Source organism: Tenrec ecaudatus, chromosome 9, assembly GCF_050624435.1.
Source record: "Tenrec ecaudatus isolate mTenEca1 chromosome 9, mTenEca1.hap1, whole genome shotgun sequence".
NCBI classification, from domain to species: Eukaryota; Metazoa; Chordata; class Mammalia; order Afrosoricida; family Tenrecidae; genus Tenrec; species Tenrec ecaudatus.
In genome coordinates this window covers 156,978,837-157,001,502 of record NC_134538.1, presented here as the reverse complement: position 1 = coordinate 157,001,502, position 22,666 = coordinate 156,978,837, and the positions used below count along the sequence as shown (strand labels likewise).

Here is a 22,666-nt window from a genome sequence, read left to right as displayed (position 1 = left end):
TGTTTCTGAAATCTTCCCTCCAAAGGTGACATCTCTTCTCAGGAGGGCCTAGACACTCGCTGCACTTGTAAATCGAAGTCCAGTGTGGCTATTCCCTGTCCCTCCACACAGTGCTTTTAGCAACACAGTCTGGGAAAGCAGACCGTAAGCACGATTGGTACCCCTAAACAAGCCAACGGAAACAATTGTGTGTTTGCATATCGTGTGTGTGTGTGTGTGAAAACACGTTTAACCCTTTTTAAGGGAACACGTCTAAGTCATTCACCCGGAGTATGGTGTGTGTGTGTGTGTGTGTGTGTGTGTGTGTGAAAACACGTTTAACCCTTTTTAAGGGAACACGTCTAAGTCATTCACCCGGAGTATGGTGTGATCAGCAGCAAGCTCTGTGTCCATACTAGTGCAGCAGTGAGCGTCGACGACGATGGGGCCAAATGGTGCACATTCAGGAGGAGGTGGCAGGTGGCACCCTGGTTCGGTGCTCAGTGGCGAATTGAAAGGTCAGTGGTTGGAACCCACCAGCTGCGCCCAGGGAGAGAGGAGAGGCCGTCTGCTTCCATAAAGATGGACCACCTTGGTATCACCTCCATGGGGCACTTCCACTCTGTCTGGCAGGGTCACCGTGAGTTGGAATCACTCTGTGAAGGGGCCTGTGATCCCCTTGTGAAAATCAGCCACTCTGCGGCCACTGGGAGGCCCCGCGGCTTTCTCACAGGGGGTCTCAGGGCCCTAGCAGTTGATGCTTGTGCTCCCCCAGCAGCCCCTCCTTTCCCGATGACCTTCGCTCTGCTGTGAGAGGGCGTCCACGCCGGGCAGGAACCTGGATGCAGCCCTCGGAAGGCAAACCCTGAAGGGGTGTAACCATCTTCCGCTCCTCCCTCTCATTCCTCCCAAGACAGGAGTGGCGGCTTGGATTTGGTCTTGTGCAGATGAGAGGAAAGCTAGTCACATGATGCCGAGACCTGACTGCGATGTGGCAGAAGTGACACACAAGGCACTAGAGTGTCGTCTAGGAACCTCACAGCTCGGGAGGGGGGCACCTGACACCAACGGTGCTGGCTCAGAACCCCGGGCACCTTGTGGCGTGCCGCAAAGCATCCCAGGCAGGTCCAATATGCGTCTACGAGGTCAGAGCCATGGCTGCTGCTCGCCTGCCAGGGCGTTGTCCCATGGTGGCCTGCACGTGGCTCTGAGGCTGGAAGCGATGAGACTGCCTGTGCCCAGTGCCAGTGGGGTCCCCTAGGATGGACGGATGAAGACATGCTAGGGACAAAGGTCCTACCATCTTGTGACAAATGGCCAACGCAAACCCTATGCTCTGGGTCACAGCTACTTGTCTCACTGACTTCGGTCATGTCAGGGGGACATCGTGTTTGGTCAAGTGGAGGGCCAGCAGAGGGGGGAGACCCTGTGTGGGATGGGGCGACATGGTGGTGCTACAGTGGATACAGACAGACACATGGTGAGGGCGGGACCCGGCCTGCAGCGTTTCCTTCTGGGGGCTCAGTTCGTTCCTTCTTAGCCCCCATCCCTCCTCCCCCTCCTTCCTATCTAAAGTAACAGAAGCTTGAAGTGGCACGACTTCAAGGAGCAGAAGGCTGGGGCTCAGGCCAGGTCCTTGGGCCCATCCGGCGTCAGGGTCATCAGCTTGGCCACGCAGATCAGGATCAGCGTGAGGAACCAGAGGCTCCAGCCCACGGCGGCCGCGATCCAGCCCTGCTGGTCCACACTCCCTTGGCAGCAGCGGGCAGCCAGAGGGCAGTAGTCGACGTCTGTGGGAGAGAGAAGGCGTGTGTGACCGGCCCCCCAGGGGCAGCTGGGATGACCCAAGAAACCGGTGGTCCTCAGTGCTGATGCAGGGTGGCCTGCTTTGCAGGCTCTTTTTACTCCCGCCTGGCGGTGCCACTGGGTGGATTTGAACCGCCAATCTCTCGACTAATAGCCGAGGCCAACCATCTGGGGATCATTCAGGTGCTGTTGCATGCCGGGTTAAGCGCTGGCACCACCTAAAAGGGGGGAGTTTGGGTTGAACTGGAAAGGGGGGAGTTAGAGTCCACTCAGAGGTACCTCAGAAGAAAGGCCTGGCAATCCACTTCTGAAAAACCAGTCACCGGAAACCCTTGGGAACCCAGCTCTGCACTGACACACCCTGGAAAGAACTCACAACCCTTGCCACCGAATTGATCCTGCCTCCTTGTGATCCAACAGGGTAGAACTGCCCCTGTAACTATTTATGGAAGTAGAAACCACATCTCTCTCCCGAGGGGTGGCTGGTGGTTTGGGACCGGGGCAATGGGGCTGCTTTCTGCAGCAGTGAGTTCCCCGCAGCGGGATCATTCTAGTGGAAGGCGAGTGGAAGAATGCAAAGGTTCCAAAGGAAGGCCCTGGCCTGGGCTGAAGTGGGATGCCTGAGTCTCTGGCCTTCCCATGACAAGCTTGTTCCCCTAGTATCCCTGCCCCTCATCCCACCCTCTGCCCAGCTAGAATCAGAATTTACAGTTCCACAAGACCCCCCTCTCCCCCCCCCCCCCCGGTGGCTCTTGGGCACCTAAGATCTCCTGGGCTGGTCATGGACAGGAATAAACAGATGGATGGAGCAAGAACTAAGCAGCCCCACTCCCTGACTCCATCTCAGGCAGCGTGGTGGCTGAGAGGGGTGGGTCCACTGCCCATGACCCAGCACCCGAATCAGGCAAGGCCAAGGTGACTGACTCTGGGCCATGAACCAGGCATGCAGCACAGGAGCGGTCTGGGCTAGTTCTGGCCACTGTAACTTGTCCCCTGACAAGCAGGGGCCCAGGCCTCCCTGGTCACAGGGGTTACGGGGAGGGGAGCTTACCGAGGCACTGCTGCAGGGCCCCAGGGTCTGGGTGGCCGGCGGCCAAGGCAGAGGCGTTGCTGCTGCTTGCTCCTGGAAGGAAAGGCAGGAGACGGAGAGTTAGACAGTTCTACGGTGGAGGAGACCATGCGAGATGCATGGGGCCAAGGGTACTCGGCCCCCAACCGAAAGGTTCGGGGTTTGGCCCACCAGAAGGCCCCTCAGAAGAAAAGTCTGGCAGCTATTTCTGAGAAAACAGCACTAAAACCCTACAGAGTAGCATCGTTAGCAGAGTTACAGAAAGAGAAATTGGCAGATGGTAGAAAGGGCGTGGAGAGATGGGGACCCTCAGCTTCTGTCGAAAGCACTCAGACGCTTCCTCAGACAACTGGGATTGGAAACACCCTGTGCTCCGGCAATCCCTCTCCTCGGTCTGCTTCCCAAAGAAAGGCGCCAGCCGATATAAGCACCCCCACGTCAGCTCAGCTGCAGGCACACAGCTGGAAGATGGAGACAACGCAGATGCCCATGGGTGGGAGGGTGGATCCCTGAACGTCGGCGCGCACACACAGTGGTCCACACAAGGGGATACTGCACCTCTCGGAAGAATGGAGACGCATCGGTGAAACGCCTCATGAACTCCATGAGCCGGAGGGCATCACGCGGGGTGAAACCCGTCCACAAAGGGACACATTCTGTTATTAAAAGTCAAAGAAAGGTCTCCACACTAACAGAAATAGACTTTGCTGGTTACTAGGGATGGGAGGACCAGAGTCCTGGTTGCCCAGTGGTTACATGTTGGGCCGATAGGGCAAAGTCAGCAGTTCTAAACCATCAACCTCTCTGCTGGAGAAAGATGAGGCTTTCTACTCCTATAAAGAGTTCCATTCTATCCGAGAGGAATTACTGAAAGCCGAATGGAGGGTGAGCATGATAGGAGGAAGGTGAAAGGAAATAGAGGAAAGAAATAGGAAGCAAAACCTAGAGGTATTACTGTAGGCATATGTGTATGTAAATATATTTACAATAAAGGGGTAGAGGCCAATGTGAGTTTATATCTTAAGTATTAAGATAGCAGACAGACTTTGAGTCTCTACTCAAGGCCTCCCTTAACACAAGAACACTTTGTCCTGATAAACGTGGCACTCTTTGATACTTACCTTCCCGACATGATCACTGAAGACAAAATGTGGTGAAGAGAGCAGATGGTGCCCGGCTATCAAAAGATATAGCATCTTGGGTCTTAAAGACTTGAAGTTAACCAAGCAGCCATCTAGCAGGGAAGCAACAATCCCTCATGGAAGAAGCACACCAACTGTGTGATCATGAGGTGTCGATGGGATCAGGTATCAAAAGATCCAAAAACAGCTACATCGATGCCAACCAAGGGAGTTGAAGTGGAGACCCAAGCCCACCTGTAGATAATTGGACATCCCCCCACAGAAGGGTTATGAGGAAAGGATGATTCAACCAAGGTGCAGTATAGCACCGACGAAACACATCATTCCTCTAGATCCCGAATGTTTCCCGCTCCCACACCCACCACCAAGACCCAGTTCTACCTTACAAATCCAGCTAGACCAGAGTGTACACATTGGTACAGATAAGAGCTCTCGACACATGAAATGCAGGACAGATACCCCCTCAGGAACAGTAGTGGGAGTAGCAATATCACGAGGGTAGGGGGATAGCCGGGAGGGGGAAGGGGGAGAAAAGGGGAACCCATCACAAAGTTGAATGTATAGCACCCCACCCCCAAAAGGGATGAATAACAGAAATGTGGGTGAAGGGAGGCAATGGACAGTGTCAGATACAAAATATTAATAACCATATATAATTGATCAAGGATTCATGAGGTGGGGAGGGGAGAAAAGAGGAGCTGATACAAAGAGCTCAAGTAGAACATGTTTTGGAAATGATGTTGGCAACATATGTACAAATATGCTTGATGTATGGAATGTTATAAGAGCTGTAAAGTGATTTTTTTTAAGTCACATTCTCAGAACCCCCCAGGGGCTGTTACCCTGTCCTGCAGGCTTGCTGTGAGTCACAATCGACGGGTGTGAGAGAGCAAGTGTGATGGGTGGGGCGGGGGCAGAATGGGAAATCACAGGCTAGAGGGTTGGCAGGGGTAAAATTTGGAGAAGAGGGAGATGGGCCGACAGCGATGGAAGCAGGCACACCATTGGGAGGTGTGAGTTGAGTACAAAATGATGATCTGATTTGTGACCACACCAAATTCACCCTGAAAAGCCAGCAAACCAACAGGCCTATGGAGCGAATTCCACTCTGACACCGGGGATGCTGTGTAAGTATGACCCACTGCCATGGACTCCCGACGGCACTGCAGGACAAGGCAGAACGTCTGCTGTGGGCTGCTGAGGTTTTAATTCTTTGGGACTAGAAAGCCTCCTCTCTCTCCCTTGGAGACGCTGGTGGTTTTGAACTGCTGACCTTGTGGTTAGCAGCTCAACACACCACCCACTATGCCACCAGAGCTCCTCCACAACTGTCAGCGTGACGATTCTGAGTCGTAACAACCCTATAGGACGGGGTAGAACCGGTCCTGCAGGTTTCCAAGACTGAAACTCATTTTTAAAACAGTTTTATTGGCACATAATTCACATATATCATTCAATGGTTCAGTCACGTCAAGAAGAGTTGTACAGTCATCACCACAATCAATTTTAGAAACCCTAAAATTGGTGGTTTTGAACAGCTGACCTTGAAGTTAGCAGCCCAGTGCATAACCCACCACACAACCAGGTCTCCTCCAAACAAAACCCCCCAAACTCACTGCCATTGAATTGATTCTGACTCACAGTGACGCCGTGCGACGGGGTAGAACTTCCCTGGGGGCTTCTGAGACTGAAACTCTTCGCGGAAGTAGAAACCTCTTTCTCTGGCCAGGGGTCCTAGTTGGAGGTCTATCCGAGATTCATGGAGCAGCGCCAGCATCCTGCTGTGTTCACGCAGAGCTCCCTACTCTCCGCCCTTCACAGCGCAAGGGCCTGCAGCGAAGCTTTCCCAACACACGGCTTCAACTGCTCCTGTGCCGACAGAAACGGCCTTTCTAGTTTATATTAAACAACTGCCTAATCATCCAAGTTTCACTTCATAAATGTCTCCGATTCCCTCCAGACACTTGAATAAACAAACACTGAAATGCGACCTGGATTCTTTCTTTCTTTTGTCTGTGCTGTTATGACCCAGGCAGGACGTTATGAAAAGATTAAATCCCACACAAGGACCCAGTCTGGACAGCAGGGTAGGTCCCAATCCTCAAGTCTAAACCCACTACCATCAAGTCGAGCCCGGTTCACAATGACCCCAGAGGGCAGTGCTGCCCCAAGAGTTTCTGGGGCTGCAAATCCTTGTGGAAGCAGAGTGCCTTGCCTTTCTCAGAGCTGTGTGTGTGTGGAGGGAGGGGGGGGGCGGGGGAGAGGGCGGGAGAGGGGATTTGAACTGCTGCCCTTGTGCTCCAACCCATGACGCACTGTGCGACCAGGTCTCATGGTCTCATGCAGGAACCCAGCTCCCAGGATCAGCTCCCTGGCTTGTAAGCAAGGCCTGGAGAGAAGAGGCAGCTAGCAGGAAGTCCAGTTCTGTCTGTCTGAGGTTGTTTTTGTTTTTTGTTTTGGTGGGGGTGGGGTGGTAAAGAGGGAGCTATGGAGACCAGCCAGTTCTCAGGTTCAGAGAAGAAATTGGTCTAAGTCTGCAGGGCCAAGGCAATCATCACTAGTTACCTGCAGTGATTTAAATGATTAAAATGAACCTTTCAGTTCCTTGTCCTCTCGGCCACCTTTCAAGTGCACACATAAGGATCCCTGGTGGTGTAGTGGTTACTCATTGGACCGCTGACCATAAGGTCAGCAGTTTGAAACCACCAGCTGCTCTGAGGGAAAAGGATGAGGCTTTCTACTCCTGTAAAGAATTACAGTCTTGGAAATCCAAGGGGGCAGTTCTGCCTCCCCTATGTAGGGCCGCTACGAGCTAGAATCGACTCGACGGCAGTGTGTTCATTGTTGTTTTTGTGAGTACCACACGTAGCTGGTGGCTACCATGTTGGGCAGCACAGACATGGTCAGAGAGAGCGGGATAGCATGGTGTCCATCGCTGTCGAGGGAGCCCTGAGCCGGGACGTGGGAATCCCGGGCAGGGCGCTGTGAATCAGAATTGACTTGGTGTCGGTGGACTTAGCTTTTTAGGGCTTTAATCTCAGTCGTGGAGTTTCTGTGCGGCACAGTCAACATGCTTGCTGCTCACTGAAAGGCTTAAAGCGCACCCAGAGGTGCCTTGGAAGAAAGGCTTAGAGATCTACTAGGAAAGAACTAGCTGCCAAGGACCCTAGGGAGCCCAGGTCTGCGAGCCAGGGGGTCAGGATTGACTGGGCAGTGCTGGTTTTTAATCTAGGACACCCCAAACCCAGAGTTGGATCTTCAAGACTCTATGAGATGTCAATCCTACCCGAGGCACCCTAGAAGTTCAATGCCATCCCATTACAAAGACCAGCATCTTTTTTGCAAAGAAATGAAACAAACAAACAAACAAATTGGCTGCCAACTTCATATGGAAAGGGAAGAAGCCCAGAACTGGCAAAGAACTCCTCAAGAGGAATAAAATGGGAAGAGGGGGCCTTGCATTACGTGCCTTTAAAGCTTATTATCCAGCCATACTTATCAAAACAGCATGGTACTGGGATAATGATAGAAACTTGGACCAACGAATAATCCAGAAATTAAAACAGCAGCATACAGAACCGATCTTTGGTGAGGGTCCAAAAAATATCAAATGGGAAGAGGATGGCCCTTTTTAATAAATGGTGCTGGAAAAAAAGGATATCAACCTGCAGAAGAATGGAGCAAAAACCCTTCCCTCACTCCATACCCAAGGACAAATTCAAGGTGGATCACAGACCTCGAGGTAAAACCCCAAACTATCAGGATCATCAGTGAAAAAATGGGAACAAAGCTAAGAACCTTAGCACTGGGAACACAAGGAAGGGCACACACCAGAGGAAGATACAATAGACATGGGGGACATACTAAAGATGAAACACGTACGTGCATCTGGAGACTTCATCAAGAGAGCAGTAAGAGCCCACAGACTGGGAAAAGATATTTAGCAGTCTACCGAATCTTGCAAGCTTTCAATAAGACAAAAATGAATTGCCCACTGACGAGGTGGGCAAAAGACTTGACCAGAAGATTCACAAGGGAGGAAATCTGAATGATCAATAAACACATGAGAAAATGTTACTGATCGTTAGCCATCCGGGAAAGGCAAATTAAAGTAACTAACTATGAGATACCACCTAACACCCACCAAGATCGCCCAATTCAAAAAATCAGAAAACAACAAGTGTTGGAGAGGCTGTGGTGAGATCGGAACTCTCATCCACTGCTGGTGGGCCTGTAGATGCGCACAGCCACTGTGGAAAGGTATTTAGTGATACCTAAAGCAGATGGACATCGAGTTACCTTACAACCAAGCAATTCTACTACCGGGCATATCCCCAGAAGAAACAAGAAACCAAACACAGCCAGGTATCTGAACACCATTGTCCATCACAATCGCAAAGAATTGGAAACAGCCTAAATTTCCATCAATAGATAACTGGATTTTTAAAATTCTGGTATATACACACAATGGAGTACTACGCATCCCTCAAAAGCAGTGATGAAAAGGTGAAGCACCTCATCCCATGGGAGGAGTTGGAGGATCTTACGTTGAGTGAAGTTAGCCAAGTACAAAAGGACAAGGACAGGGTGAGTCCACTCAGGTAAGTTCAAACAGCAGAATGGGTACAGGGGGAAATGTACATATCACACAGTTCCTAGGGTGAGGACCACATACTCTGGCATGAGCCATACCAAACCCAATGATGTATGCATCATCAAAAAAAGAAAAAGAGAAAACACAGAAGATGCAGATAGCACCTGTGCTGAAAGACATCTCCCCTCCCCCCTCCCACATACACACACGGGTGGGAAAAGACAAAAGACGTCAATGGGAGACCAATGCACTAATCCACCCAAGGGGAGGGTATTGTTTATGTCTCTACAGGAGAGGGAGCGAGTAGACCTCCAGTGCACCAATCTTTGAGGACAGTGCTCCTGTTCAGAGCAGCACATTCTCAGAGAGGACTTAAGGCAGGCCCCAGCTGGAGACATAACGCCCCTCCCTAGATGACAGTGCTACAGAGGACAGCACTGAAGATACAGTTTGGGGGTGCAGCCAGTCTGACACACGCACCCTCATGGGGTAAACCAAGAGGGGAGTGCAACAGACCAGCAATGGGAGCAAAGCCACAAAGTCCCTTAGGAATCCCGATTGTAGACTTCTGACCAGAGGGCGGTTCCTGGCACCTCACCTGAACTGGTTGGGGTTACCCACAAGGGGGCCACACTGAAAATCTAAGAGTGGGTGGAGGTGGTAAAAGTCCGCTCCATCCCTGGCGGCAGAAAGAGCAATGGGGTCTTGTAGAAGGTGTGCCCCTCGGTCACGTAAGCTGGGGACTAAAAGCGTATAAGTGCTGGCTGTTAGGTCACTGGGTCCTGGGTTATGGACCCCTGAAAGCAGAGGGATTGGACTGATGGATTATAACAGGGCCTGCTTGCTATTTAACAGAGAGATACTCATCTGCTCTGCGTCAGGTACCAGTTAGGCTTAGAACTATTTTTCCCCCTTCCTTTGTGTGTGTGTCTGTGTGTCTATCTGTACAAGACAGGCAGGACAAACAATCCTAAGGACATGGCGAAGGGACTTACGAGGTGGGATTTGGGGAGATGGGAGGGCAGGAGGTGGGTGGAGGGGAGTGGTGAGCCAATGACAAGGACAGGGGAATAGCAGGGGTTCTAAAATTTACAGTGAGCAGTGTGTAGTGTTCCTGATCGTGTTTGATCAATTGAAATGTAGCCGAGAGAAATTACTGAGAGGTGACCGGTGGGTAAACATGATAGTGGGGCAGAAGGAAAGGAGAAGAGGAAAGAAGACAGTAAAAATTACATATAGATATGTATGTAAATACACAATATATACAGATATGGGTGTGTATATGTACATATGTAAATACATCAAGGAAGCAGATGGATTTGGACGTCTATTTAAATCTTATTTCAGTACAAGAACGGTTTGTTCTAACAGTGTGGCACTGTGTAATACTCACCTTCCCAACACAATTGTTGAAGACAAATGGGTACATAAGCAAATGTGGAGAAAACGGCTAGTGCCCGGCTATTAAACAATATAGTGTCTGGGGTCTTAAAGGCTTGAAGCTACACAAGCGACCATCTAGCAGGGAAGAAGCACACTTGCATGTGTGATCACAAAGTGTCGATGGGAATAGGTATCAGAAGTTCAAAAACAAGCAACCAAATTGATGCGAAGGACTGTTGGAGATCCAAACCCACCTGTACGATAACTAGATAGCCTGTCACAGAAGAGCCCCATAGAAGGACGGCATATCCATGGTGTCGTATAGCACTGATGAAACACATAATTATCCCCCAGCCCCTCCCCTTACTACCATGGTCTTTCTTTCACCTAATTAATCTTGTTAGACCTGCATATGTTCATTTGACTTCATAATGAAGTCATTCGATGCATGAAAGCCAAGATAGAGAACCCTTCAGAAACAGTACAGGGAGTAATGAGTCCCTGAGGGTGTGTGGAGAAGGGGGGAGGGGTGCAGGGGGAAGGGAGAGCTGATAGCAATGATGACTGTATAACTCCACCCAGGGGAACCAACAGCAGAACGGATACATTGGATGGTGTAAGAGACAGCCAGAAAAAAATAATAACAATAATGATAATAATATATGATATAAAAATATATAATATAATAAGGGTTACTGGGGGGTAGGGAGGCGATAAAGGGGAGCTGACATCAGAGTTGAAGAAGAAAGAAAATGATGTGAAACGGATCGTGGCAGCAATTGTACAATTATGTGAGAACTAATTGATTTATGGATTGTTCTAATATCGGTAAGAGCTCCCGCAACAACAAAGGACATTCTGGAACCCTGCTTCCCCGGGGACCCAGGACACAGCCCAAGGTGACCAGGCCAAGCTAGTGGCATGATGTGGGAGCGCTCACGACCGTGCTGAAGGTCAGGGCGTCCTTCACAGGGACTTGCCACAGAGCTGGACGGGACCAGGCGAAACATCTCCATCTCCCTGGGCCAAAGCCACACCATGGCTGTTCAGACCAGTTTCACAGCAAGCCAGCCCCTTCGCCTCCCCCCCTGCCAGGCCTCCCCCCCCTTTCTCACTACTCCAAAGTCCTGGGGTCACCCTGATGCAATCAGGCTGTTACTGTGAATTATTGACAGCCAGATGGCCCAGCCCTAGCTATTTATTTGCTTTGGGGACATCAACTTCCACATTTGCATTTTCCTTCTAGCTCAAATAACTTCCTTGGCCGTGGCGGGAGCCTTCACCTCCGGGCAATGACTGCTCCTGGGAGCCAGCAAGGTGAAAAGCACCTGGTTCAATGGATGCTAGCTAGCGTGGGTTTAGAGGAGCCTGGTGGCGCAGAGGTTAAGCACTCGTCTGCAAACCTAAAGGTTGGCAGTTCAAACCCCTCCAGGGGCTCTGCAAGTGGCAGAAAGAACTTGGGGGGTCTCCTTCTGTCCAATCACAGCCAAGAAGACATTGGGGTGGGTTGGCTGTGTATCACAGGGGTCACGACCAGGAAAGACCCAAACTCACTGCCACCCTCTAGGACAGGGTAGAATTGTCCCTGTGGGTTTCTGAGACAGTGACTCTTCATGGGAGTAGAAAGTCAGCCGCATAACGTGTAGATGCTATGCCGCCAGGGCTTCTGTTAAGAGTTGATAACAGCACCGCTTTCAACCGAGTGAGGAGGCCGTCATCAGAGGTCAGGCGCCATCCAGCGCCATCCGGTTAATGCGGTTCAAACGGAAAAGCCCAGCTGCAAATGCCCGAGACTCCCAGCATCAGCTCAGCTCTCGCCCAGGGCAGCTGAGGCACAGCCAACACCTGCCTATCAGTGGCTGCGGCATGGAACTTCCGGACTGAGTAAGACCAGGAAGAAAGGCCTGCCTGCCCATTTATTTCAGGACACCAGCCAATGAAACTCTATGAATGCCAATGGTCCAATCCAAACCTGACTATGGGGGCAGCACAGGACTGGCAGCATCTTGTGTGTGTGCATAGGGATGCCGTGGGCCCGGCACCTGACAAAGCCTCCTCCAGCATCAGCAGAGCCAGCCGGGGTTCAGCTGGGGTGGGTCCCTTCCGAAGCAGAGACTGCTGTGAAACCCCAGCATTACCATGCCGTCAAAGCTCTGGAGTTTCTGAACAAAAGGGAGCCCAGCCTGTGGGTGGGTGTTGGGCTGCTAACTGCAAAGTTGGCAGTTCAAATCCCCCAGCTGCTTCAGGGGAGGAAGATGAGGTTGCCTGCTCCTGTAAAGATTTACAGCCTCAGAAACTCACAAGGGCAGTTCTGCTCTCTCCTGTAGGGTCACTGTGAGTCTCAGTGGCAGTGAGACCAGGAGCAAGGCTCTCAGAGGGTGAGGCAGCGGGTAAACAGGGACCCAAACTCTCACACTGAGTTTGGGGGGGGGCGGGGCCGTTGGCAAGAAAATGGATTGAACCGCACCTGTTAACCTCGTGTGTTTACCGTGGGGTGATTTAGGGCTTGGTTGTTTTTTTTTCCCCAACAGTTTTATTGGTATGTAATTGACATGTCACACCATTCAATAGTTCAATCATTCAGTCGTATCAAGGAGAATTGTACAATCACCCCATGAGTTTTAGAGCATCCCACCTCCCTTCCCATGGTTAAATTATCTTTAAAATGAGTTTTGCAATCACAATCCGTTCTAGTGCTCCCTCCTCCCTCCCATCTCCATTATTTCCTCCCCAAATCTTCTTTCCCTCCCCATCATCCTCCTGCCACTCCTGAGATCCCTGTCTCCCCTGTATCTGTTATTCTCATTATTCATCCACTGCCCCTGTGCTTCACAGCTGGGAGATCCAACAGAAGACTACAGACGACAAAACTGCACGAAGGTGGCAAGGATAACGACATCCTATACAGACAAAATGACAGATAGTACATGAGGAGGATAAGGACCCCCCCCCCTCCCACAACATTCAAAAAACCAGGGAGAAACGCCTGTCATGGTGCTCTGGGGCCATGGGCTGTTGCTTCCTCCCACCGTGCCAGCAGCCCCCGCGTTATGACCCTGCTCTGTCAATGAGGAGAGTTCCGCTGGCGGGGCCCCACGTAAGTGCTCGGCTGCTGACTGAAAGGGCGGACGCTCAAACCCACCAGCTGCCCCCTGGGAGAGAAATGAGGTGCTCTGTTTCTTCAAGGGTTTGCAGTCTCAAAAACCTGTGGGGCAGTGTCCCCCTGATCTGCAGGGTCACTGAAGGAGCCCTGGTGGCAGAGTAGTTATGTGCCCGGCTGCTAAGGGCAAGGTCTGCTATTTGAAACCACCAGCTGCTCCAAGGGAGAGAGTGGAGCTTCTCCAACCCCTTACAGAATTACAGGCTCAGAAACACCAGGGGCGGATCCACCCTGTCCTACAGGGCTGTTGGGAGCCGGCGGCATCGATTTGAAAACAGCAAGTTTCTTGGTTTTTTTATAGCGCGCCTGTGATTCATAATAGACAATGCACAGCAGCTGCACGGGGGCCACCGAGGCACAGAGAGGTCAAGCAATTTACCCAGGGTCACACAGCTTGGAAGCTGTGCAGCTGGCACTGAGTTGAGGCTCTGAGGGTCCAGAGCCCCCACTCTGATTGGCCGTGTGAGCCTGCCTCCTGCCCTGGCTCTGGGAGAAACTGAGGACAGAGGGGCAGGGCCAAGTGAGGGTGGGGGAGGGGGGTCTTGAGCGCCCCTGCTGAGTGCAGCACCTACTGTGCACAGGTCTGGGGGTGGACTGCGGTGGGAGCAGTGAGTAACCAGTGCTGTGCTGAGGCGCAGGTGGGTGAAGGGCAGAGGCAGCCGGTGGGCTTGGGGGATGGGACAGCAAGGAGCATGGGAGGAGGGCTGGGCTGGGGGCAGAGAGCAGGCGCTGGGGGAGGCTGCAGACCAAGCTGCCCTTTGCCCCTCTCCTCTTGGGGCCAGCGCGCAGAAGGGACGGCTCATCTGTCTTGGGTGGGTGCTGAGTGGCTGCTCTTGGTCTTGGGTGAATGAGAACTGCCACCCACCCACCCCACCATCCTGTTTCCTCTTTCCCTGGGGGAGGAGACCTGCCCCTCCACCCCTCCCTCCTGTTCGGCCTCCCCCTCCCTCCCCTTTCCCAGGCGGGCTTGGGAAGAAAGCCCACAACCCTACCTGCCAAGCCAGCTGAGCAGGAGGAGAGGAAGACGAGGCTGAGGGTCAGAGTGGCCCGGGTCCTGCAGGAGAGGGAGAGGGAGAGGGTTGTCCACGCCATACCCGAGAGGTAAGTAAGTGCTGTCTGTCCTGTGGACGCCCGTCCCCTGGCAGCAGCTGGAACAGAGCTCTGTCTCTGGGCTCAGGTGAGTTGTCACCGCTCTGTGCTTTGGGGAAACCAAGAGGGGGTGGAGCAAATGCAATCTGGCTGTCACACCTTGCTCTCACCTGTCTATGAGGAAACCTGGGCTCTGTTGGCTGGGCCAGGAGGCGGGGAGGAATGATTTTGGTTCTTGCTTTGAGCTGGAGGGCAGAAGATGAGGGGTGGGGGAGAGGAGACCTGCCCTGTGGGCTCCTGCAGGTGGCCCCTCTTTCTGAGCTGACCAGATACAGGGCAGTGTCTCAGAGGGACCTGGGAGGGAGGGCTTTGGGGCTGAGCAGAGAGCGGCAGCCTCTGCAGAAATTTGCCTAGTGGGAAGAGGGGGGTTGAGCTGGACCCTGGAGGCCCGGGGAGTGGGAGCCTTGTAGTGAGAAGGTGCAGGTGGCCAAGGCCAGAGGCCAGGTAAGGCTCAGAGGTCCCCTGAGTGCCTGGGGGGCCTGAATGGGGGGGTCTGGCTGGGGGAGGGGATAGATCAAAGTCAGGAAGCTAAGGAGGCTTTGGAAAGCTTCCGAGCCAGTTCCGAGTTGTGACTGCCGCCTTTCTCCTGAAACACGTCCTGACTGCCCAAGAGTAGGAGAGGCAGCATGCCGGGCAGCCTGGACCCAGATATGGGAGAGACACGGCCCTGCCTGGGAATGGCACAGGCCGGCAGGAAGACCAGGCAGCCAGAAAAGCTGTGACCACAGCAGGCACTGCCTTCCCACAAGTCCCAGCAGTCCCATGGGGCACACTCACCACGGACCCCAAAGGCTGGAGGTTTGAATCCACCTAGAGGTGTTCAGAAGAAAGGCCTGGCAAGCTACTTCCCAAAAGATTGAAAACCTTGTGGGGGCACAGTTCTCTTCTGACCCCCACACAGATAACACACGGCGCCGTCAACTTTACAGGTCAACATACGTGGCACACACTGACTCAGAGTGATTTCGAACTGCTCACCTTGCAGTTAGCAGCCTGTTGTGTAACCCCCGGTGCCACCGTAACTATAGGAACCAGGATTTTGAGGAAACACTTCAGTTTCCAGCGTTCATGCCCCACCGGAAACATTTCCCTATGCCTCCCTTCACCTACCGTCCCTGGACGTAGCTTTCTTGTTTCTTATTTGTGCTTCACACTTGAGCACCAAAATCAAGGATAATTGTCTGCTTTGGGGCCTGTCGTCCATCCCAAACCTTCCACACCAGAATGACCTTTTAACCCCCCAAACCCCACGGCTGCAAAGTAGGTTCTGGCCCTTAATGACCCTGGGGGACAGACCGGGACCTCCGCCCTTCACGGGGTCTCTGAGGCGGTTGTCTCTGGTGAAGCCTCATTCTTCTCCCACAGGGCTTTTGGAGGGCTTGAACCACTGGCCTTTAGATGAGCAGCCCAGTGCTTTACCCAGTGTGTCGCCAAGACTCCTGGAAACTGCTGTGAATGGGAAGACCCTCGTAGGCCACCCTCAGTAGGAATGACAGGTGGAAGGTCCTGTTGTGAAAACTGATACCTTTGCACGTATGGATTCATTTCCATTCTGCCTGAATCCAGATGAGGTTTCAGGAAGCCTCTCAATATAACCAAACTCCCTGCCATGGGACTCAGTAGCACAGGGCATAACGGCCCCTGTGGGTTTCCAAGACTGACTTGACAGGAGCAGAAAGCCCTATCTGTCTCCCAAGGAGTGGCTCGTGGCTTTGAACTTTCGACCTTGTGGATCACAACCCATCCTATAACCACTACACCACCAGGGCTCCTTTCTCAGGAAACTTACCTACCCTTACCTGAGCAAGATGAGATGCATTCAAAATGAATGAGGGGAGGAACGAGGCAAGGATCATCCTGGCAGGAGATGTGAGACTCAGTCGAGGGGGGGTTGGGAGCCCACAGGGCTGGTAAGCTTCCCAGTAGCCCCTGTGAAAAAGGAAACCGGATCCCCTCGTGAGCTGGGGGCTTGGAAGACAAAGGAACAACAGCAGCAGAAGGGCAACCAGCCAGGGAGGCCTTTCCTCCTCCGACCCCCACTGAGGGGACACTGCTTGACATGTCTCTGGGACATCGCCCTCCCAGAGAAGCTGACAGGGAGCCTCAAGGGTCAGGGCGGCCTTGACACAGGGACCAGAGAAAGAGGCTCAGGGAGACTTGTGACCTCATGAAAAAGCCGCAACATGATGTGAAACCTGGTCATTATTTCAAACGCAAAATTAATAAATGCATCCCAGACGATTCCACAAAAGCCATGGAATGGAAGGTGTTGGGCAACTTAGAAGACATTTGATGGGAACAGAACATGGCCTGCCCAGTCCCGCGAGCCCCGCTGGACAGTTTGAAGTGGCCTCTTCAGGTTGGTGGCTGTGGCGGTTGGAACTGCTCCCACGGATCTGAGCTGACAGCGTCGGATTTCACTGCTACTGTCTCCGGCCTCTTCTTTCTGTTCTCGTTATTAGTTCTAGTGATTTCTTTACCTCTTCTTTTGTTGGCTGAGTTTCCTTGAGGAGCCCTGGTGATGCTACGGGGTAAGCGTAGGACGACGAACTGCAAAGGTTGCAGGTTCAAACCCACGGCTGCTCTGTGGGAGGACGTTGAGGCTGCCTGCTCCTGTAGAGGTTTCAGTCTGTCTAGGGAGGGCGTGGGAGGGCTAACCTGTATTTATTAAGTGGAATTCAGCCTCAGTCTCTCTGAAGGTGAGATGTAGTCAATTACTTAATATGGCCCTTCAGGCCATCATCCCTCTTTTGCCCCGATCCTGTGTGTGATGCATGAGAAACACGGGCCTCTAGGCCTGTGTCTCTGATCCCGTGTTGGAGGGCGTGCTCCGCTGCAGGATTTGGACGGGATGTATCCTTAGTCTCCACCTTACTAGAGAGGGTGACTTAAATCGTCACCCTCTGTTTCCTTGGGGGTATGGCCTACGGAAACCACAGCTTCATCAAAGCCCCTCCTGAGGGTATCAGAGACGTCGTGGAAACACAGAATCCCAGGACCATGGGAAGAAGAACCACCTGCAGAGCACATCCCAGCCCTGCCTGAGGTGGCCGAGGCTGAGACCAGAGGCTGTGACACAGAGACTATGGGACAGAGCAAAGGAGCCAGGTCCAGATCTGAGGCTGAGGCAAGGAGACCTTGAGACAGAGACTAGGGCACTGTGGAGGCAGCAGCAGGCTGACGTCCAGTCAAGGCATCACATGACCGAGAGGCTGGGGACTGGAGAAGGACTTGGCTACTGAATGAGGAGAGATGCTGTGGACCAATGCTGTCCTTCCTGCCTATTGACCCTGACTTGTGACAGCCTGTGGACTTCTCTAAGAACCCCCCCCCCCCTTGATTTCTAGTATTGTCTGTGCAATGAATTATCGAACCCAGCAAAACAACAAAGATATAGACCGTGATGGCAATGTTCCCGCTTGGAGCAGCTTGCGCCCAGAGACGGCTGAAGGGCCAGCCTCACCTGGAGATGTGAGGTCCTCTCCTTAGGTGACAGCGCTGCAGAGGACAGCCCTGAAGATACAGTTTGGGGAGAGCGGCCGGTCTGACCCGCCCACCTGGGGCCAAGCCAAGATGGGAGCACAACAGACGAGTCATGTGTGTGAAACCATGAAGTCCCCGAAGAATCCTGAGCGTAGACTAAGGACTCAGGGGGCCAGCACTTGGCACCCCTTCTGATCTGGATGTGGATTACTCACAGGGGGGCCACAATGAAAGATGGTTGTGGGGCGGGGGGGACTAGACCACTCCATCCTGACTGTGGGAATAGCAACGTGGACTTAGAGCAGTGGTTCTCAACCTGTGGGTCGCGACCCCTTGGGTCTCCTGATTCATAACAGTAGCAACATGACAGTGATGAAGTAGCAATGAAAATAATGCTATGGCTGGGGGTCACCACCACATGAGGACCTGTAGTGAAAGGTCGAGGCATGAAGAAGGTTGAGGACCACTGACTTAGAGGATGCTTGCCTTTTGGACCCAATTGCTGAAGACTGAAAGGGTGTTTGTGTTGCTAGGTAAGCGGGGCCTGGGATAGGTGACCCTGAAAGAAATGAGGACTGGACTGGTGGTTTGTAACACGCCCGTTTCCGTCTTTAAACAGGGCGTATGCGTCTGCTCTGTGTCATTGTGCTTGTTAGACTTGTGACTACCTGTATGCTTCCTGGGGGGCATGCGAGGGGAGGGGGAGGGAGTAGAGTGGGCAGCCAGTAATGACAGGTACAAGAGAATAGCAAGTGTTCTAAATGGACGGCGAGGAGTGTATAGCTTTTCCTGTGATATTTGAACAATTGAGTTGTATCTGAGAAGAATTATTGAAAGGTGAATGATGGGTAAATATAACAGTGGGGTAGGAGGGGCAATATAGCTATAGATGTGTTAGTCAGGACACTCATATAGATGTAAGAAATAACTTTAGAAGAAGAATGGCAAAAAAAGAAATAACTTTATATCAAAGAGCAATTCCATATTAAGAAAACATCCCAGCCCTGTCCAGATCAAATCCATAAGTCTGATATTAGCCCTTTTGTCCAATACTAGTCCAAAAATTCCTCTTTAAACTCACGCAGCCATGCAATAATGCTGAATGCAGGAAGATCACAGGTCAGTGGGTGCAAAGTCTTGTAGATCCAGTGGTGGTGGAAGCATCTCAGCACTGGCGTGGGTCTCCACGAGGCTTCTCCAGCTCCAGGGCTCTGGGTCCATCAGTGTGTCTCCATGTGGCTTGTCAACAGGAATGTCTTGCAGGGAGACAAAGCAGAAAGTCTGTCTGTGTCCCACCTCCAACGAGCTATTTATCTCCTTAGAACCTCCAAATGAGGTCATCAAACTGCATTAGACAGGATAACCTCCACCCCTTCACTCTTAATAGTCTCAAATTGACACTAGATTATGTAACTATCACAAGTTGAAAAATATATATATATTAAACAAGGAAGAAGATGGACTTTGGACCTCTACTTAAATCTTAACCTCAGTTCTAATAATGTGGTATTGTATGCTGCTCACCTTCCTGACATGATTGCTGAAGACAAAATGAGTGTGTAAGCAAATGAGGTGAAGAAAGCTGGTGGTGTCCAGCTATTAAAAGATATAGCACCTGTGGTCTTAAAGGTTTATAATTAAACAAGCGGCCATCTAGCAGGAAAGCAACAAAGCCCACATGGAAGAAGCATGTGTGATTATGAGGTGTCCACTGGAAGAGGTATCAGAAGTTCAAAAACACACAACCCTCTCGATGCGAAGGGGTGTAGATGCAATGGAGACCCCAAATCCACCTGCAAGAAAATTGGACGGTCCTTCTCAGAAGGAACACACAGAACGGATAATGAAGCCAGGGGGCGGCATGGCACAGATGAACCACATAACTATCCTCTAGTTCTTTAATAGTTCCTCCCCTTGCTAGTAAGGTTTTAATGTGTTTTACTGCATTAATCATGTTAGATCTACATATGCTCATTTGTATATTTAAGATCTCTCGGTACATAAAAGTCAAAATAGATGACCCCTCAGAGACAGTGACAGGAGTAATGGTTCCCTGAGGGTACGGGAAGAAGTGGGAGAAGGAAGGGGAAGAGGGAAAAAGGGGAGTTGACAGTATTGATGATTATATAACCCACCCAATGGGATTGAACAGAACTGTGTGTGAACAGATATATTGGAATTTGTAAGATATGTCAATAAAACTATTACATGTATATGTATAGACAGGGCCATAGGAATGAGTCAGTATAGAAAGATGGAGGGTGGAGGGGTGTCTGACCTCTGCTTCTTGGCCAAGGGGAAGCCAGAGCTCAGAGGCAGCCTCCTTTATGTTTTTTTTTTTTTTTGCGTAAGGAAACATCTTGTTGCCATCAAGCCAGTTCCCGTGGTGTGTGACTCTCTGTTTGTCAGAGTCGACTCATGCGCCGTCCAGTTTTCAAATGCGCTTCTGGCAGCCCATGGCACCTCCGATCCTCTTTGCCAGCACCGTCATCTGCAGGCATTCCTTCTCCATTCTTCCTTGTTCATTGTCTGTCTTTCCTATGCGGATGAGCAGCCGACATTACCAGGGCTGGGTCAGGTTCGCCTTAATCCTCCACGTGACATCTTTGCTCTTCAACATTTTAAAGGGATCTTGTGCAGCAGGTTGCCGGACGACTGCATCTGTGGGGGTTGATTGTGGATCGAATTAAAATGAATGGCTACCTCGACAGCTTCAATCTTTTCTTTATTTATCACGATGTTGCTTCTTGGTCGTGTTGTGAGAGTGTTTTTTTTCCCTTCTCTCTTTCTGTTTTTGGTAACACCCTGTAATTTGATTTGGGATTGCTTGGGATTGCTGTTGGCAGGCCAAAGAAAAGCCTGAGTCTCATCAACAGATGAAATAACTTGTGGTCAAATAGGATGAGCTTAATCGATAACTCATTGATTGCCAAAGGATGGGCTGCTGGCATTTATTTCTACCTTATGATCGATATGATTCATTTTTATGAGCTCTTTGTACCAGGTCTTCCTGGGGCCACTCCACAGGCAGAGATTCCCTTCTCGGGGACCTGCTGGGGTTTACTTTGGAAAGTGTACCAGGAAGCTGCTTAGCTCAGAGCTAGACGCTCTGTGGGAAGTTTCTCAAGTTTATTTTTTCCTCCTGTGGTTAAGATAGGTATCTGATGACAGATACTTAAAACAAAACAAAAGCCCCCCAAACCAACAAAGCCAAGGCCACAATGTCTGGGGGTGGTAAGCAGTCAGGTGACCCAGAGGGTGGGACCGCCTCCAACTTTATCTGTTGATAAGGTTTCATCAGAGGAAGAACGGGAGTGTGCGGAGTGGTGTTTTATCATAAAGATTGCGGCCACTAAGCGGCCTCCAGCTATGGTGTTGTGAGTCGGTCTCCCTGTGACAGTAGGATGACTCCCTAGGATTTCCTAGGCTGTAACCCTTCGGAGGATCAGATGGTCACGTCTTTCTCCCAAGGAGCTCCCAGGTGCATTCAAATGGCTGACCTTGTGGTCAGATAATGGACACTTTGCCTTTGCTTATCCATCTGACGCAGACGGGCTCCTCTGTCTTGTCCACCTCGAGTGAGGGGCCGCAGGTCTTGAACTTGGGGCTTCTACCTCCAGTTGATCCGAAATCCATTCTGGGAAGTGTGGCCTGAATGCGCCTTCATGTGTGGCAAGGGAGTCACCTAAGATACAGCGGCATCGTGGTCAGGACCTCTCTTCCCAAAGCAAGTCCGTCTCAGGAGGCTCCTTGTGGGTGGGAAGCCTCCTCACCAGGGCCTGAGGAGAGGCTTAACCTTCCTCACACGCCCCCACTGGCAGTCTGTGAGGGCATTTTCTTTTTCTCCCAGTTTAGTTTATTTTTAAATTGGTTTATTAGGGCGCATACAACTCTTATCACAATCCATACATACATCAATTGTGTAAAGCACATCTGTACACTCATTGCCCTCATCATTCTCAAAACATTTGCTCTCCACTTAAGCCCCTGGCATCAGGTCCTCATTTTTTCCACTCCCTCCCTGCTCCCCGCTCCCTCATGAGCCCTGGATAATTTATAAATTATTATTTTGTCATATCTTGCCCTGTCCGATGTCTCCCTTCACCCACTTTTCTGTTGTCCATCCCGCAGGGAGGAGGTCACATGTAAATCCTTGTAATCGGTTCCCTCTTTCCAATCCACTCTCCCTCTACCCTCCCAGTATCACCACTCACACCACTGGTCCTGAAGGTATCATCTGCCCTGGATTCCCTGTGCCTCCAGCTCCTATCTGCACCAGTGTACATCCTCTGGTCTAGCCAGACTTGCAAGGTAGAATTAGGGTCATGATAGTGTGTGTGTGTGTGTGTGTGTGTGTGTGTGTAGCATTTAGGAACTAGAGGAAAGTTGTATTTTTCATCGGTGTTACATAGCACCTTGACTGGATCGTCTCCTCCCCTAGACCCCTCTGCAAGGGGATCTCCAGTGGTTGACAAATGGGCTTTGGGTCTCCACTCTGCACTCCCCACCCTCATTCACTATGGTAAGTTTTTTTTTGTTCTGATGATGCCTTATACCTGATCTCTTTGACACCTTGTGATCGCACAGGCTGGTGTATTTCTTCCATGTGGGCTTTGTTGCTTCTGACCTAGATGGCCGCTTGTTTACCTGCAAAGCTTTAAGACCCCAGACGCCATACCTTTTGGTAGCCAGGCACCATCAGCTTTCTTCGCCACATTTGCTTATGCACCCATTTGTCCTCAGCGATCGTATCATGGAGGTGTGCACCCAATGATATGATTTTTTGTTCTTTGATGCCTGATAACTGATCCCTTTGGCACCTCGTGATCACACAGGCTGGTGTGCTTCTTCCATGTGGGCTTTGTTGCTTATGAGCTAGATGGCCTCTTGTTTACCTTCAA

The 22,666-nt window shown here is 51.3% G+C and overlaps 1 protein-coding gene across 1 annotated transcript; it reads right to left on the bottom strand.

Moving 5' to 3' along the window:
* Positions 1-1,602: 1,602 nt before the first annotated feature.
* TMEM213 (transmembrane protein 213) lies at positions 1,603-21,467 on the bottom strand. Its single transcript, XM_075557404.1, has 4 exons — positions 21,451-21,467; positions 14,126-14,187; positions 2,837-2,908; positions 1,603-1,769 (listed from the first exon to the last, which is right to left on the bottom strand). The coding sequence occupies exons 1-4, from the start codon at positions 21,465-21,467 to the stop codon at positions 1,603-1,605; spliced, it is 318 nt and encodes a 105-aa protein (XP_075413519.1).
* Between the last annotated feature and the right edge of the window lie 1,199 nt (positions 21,468-22,666).

Excerpts from the sequence above, each read along its gene's own strand:
- TMEM213 (XM_075557404.1), bottom strand. Across the intron at positions 2,909-14,125 it reads CTGCTCAGCTGGCTTGGCAG|GAGCAAGCAGCAGCAACGCC; the intron begins GTAGGGTTGTGG and ends CTTTCCTTCCAG. Across the intron at positions 1,770-2,836 it reads GGCCCTGCAGCAGTGCCTCG|ACGTCGACTACTGCCCTCTG; the intron begins GTAAGCTCCCCT and ends TCTCTCCCACAG.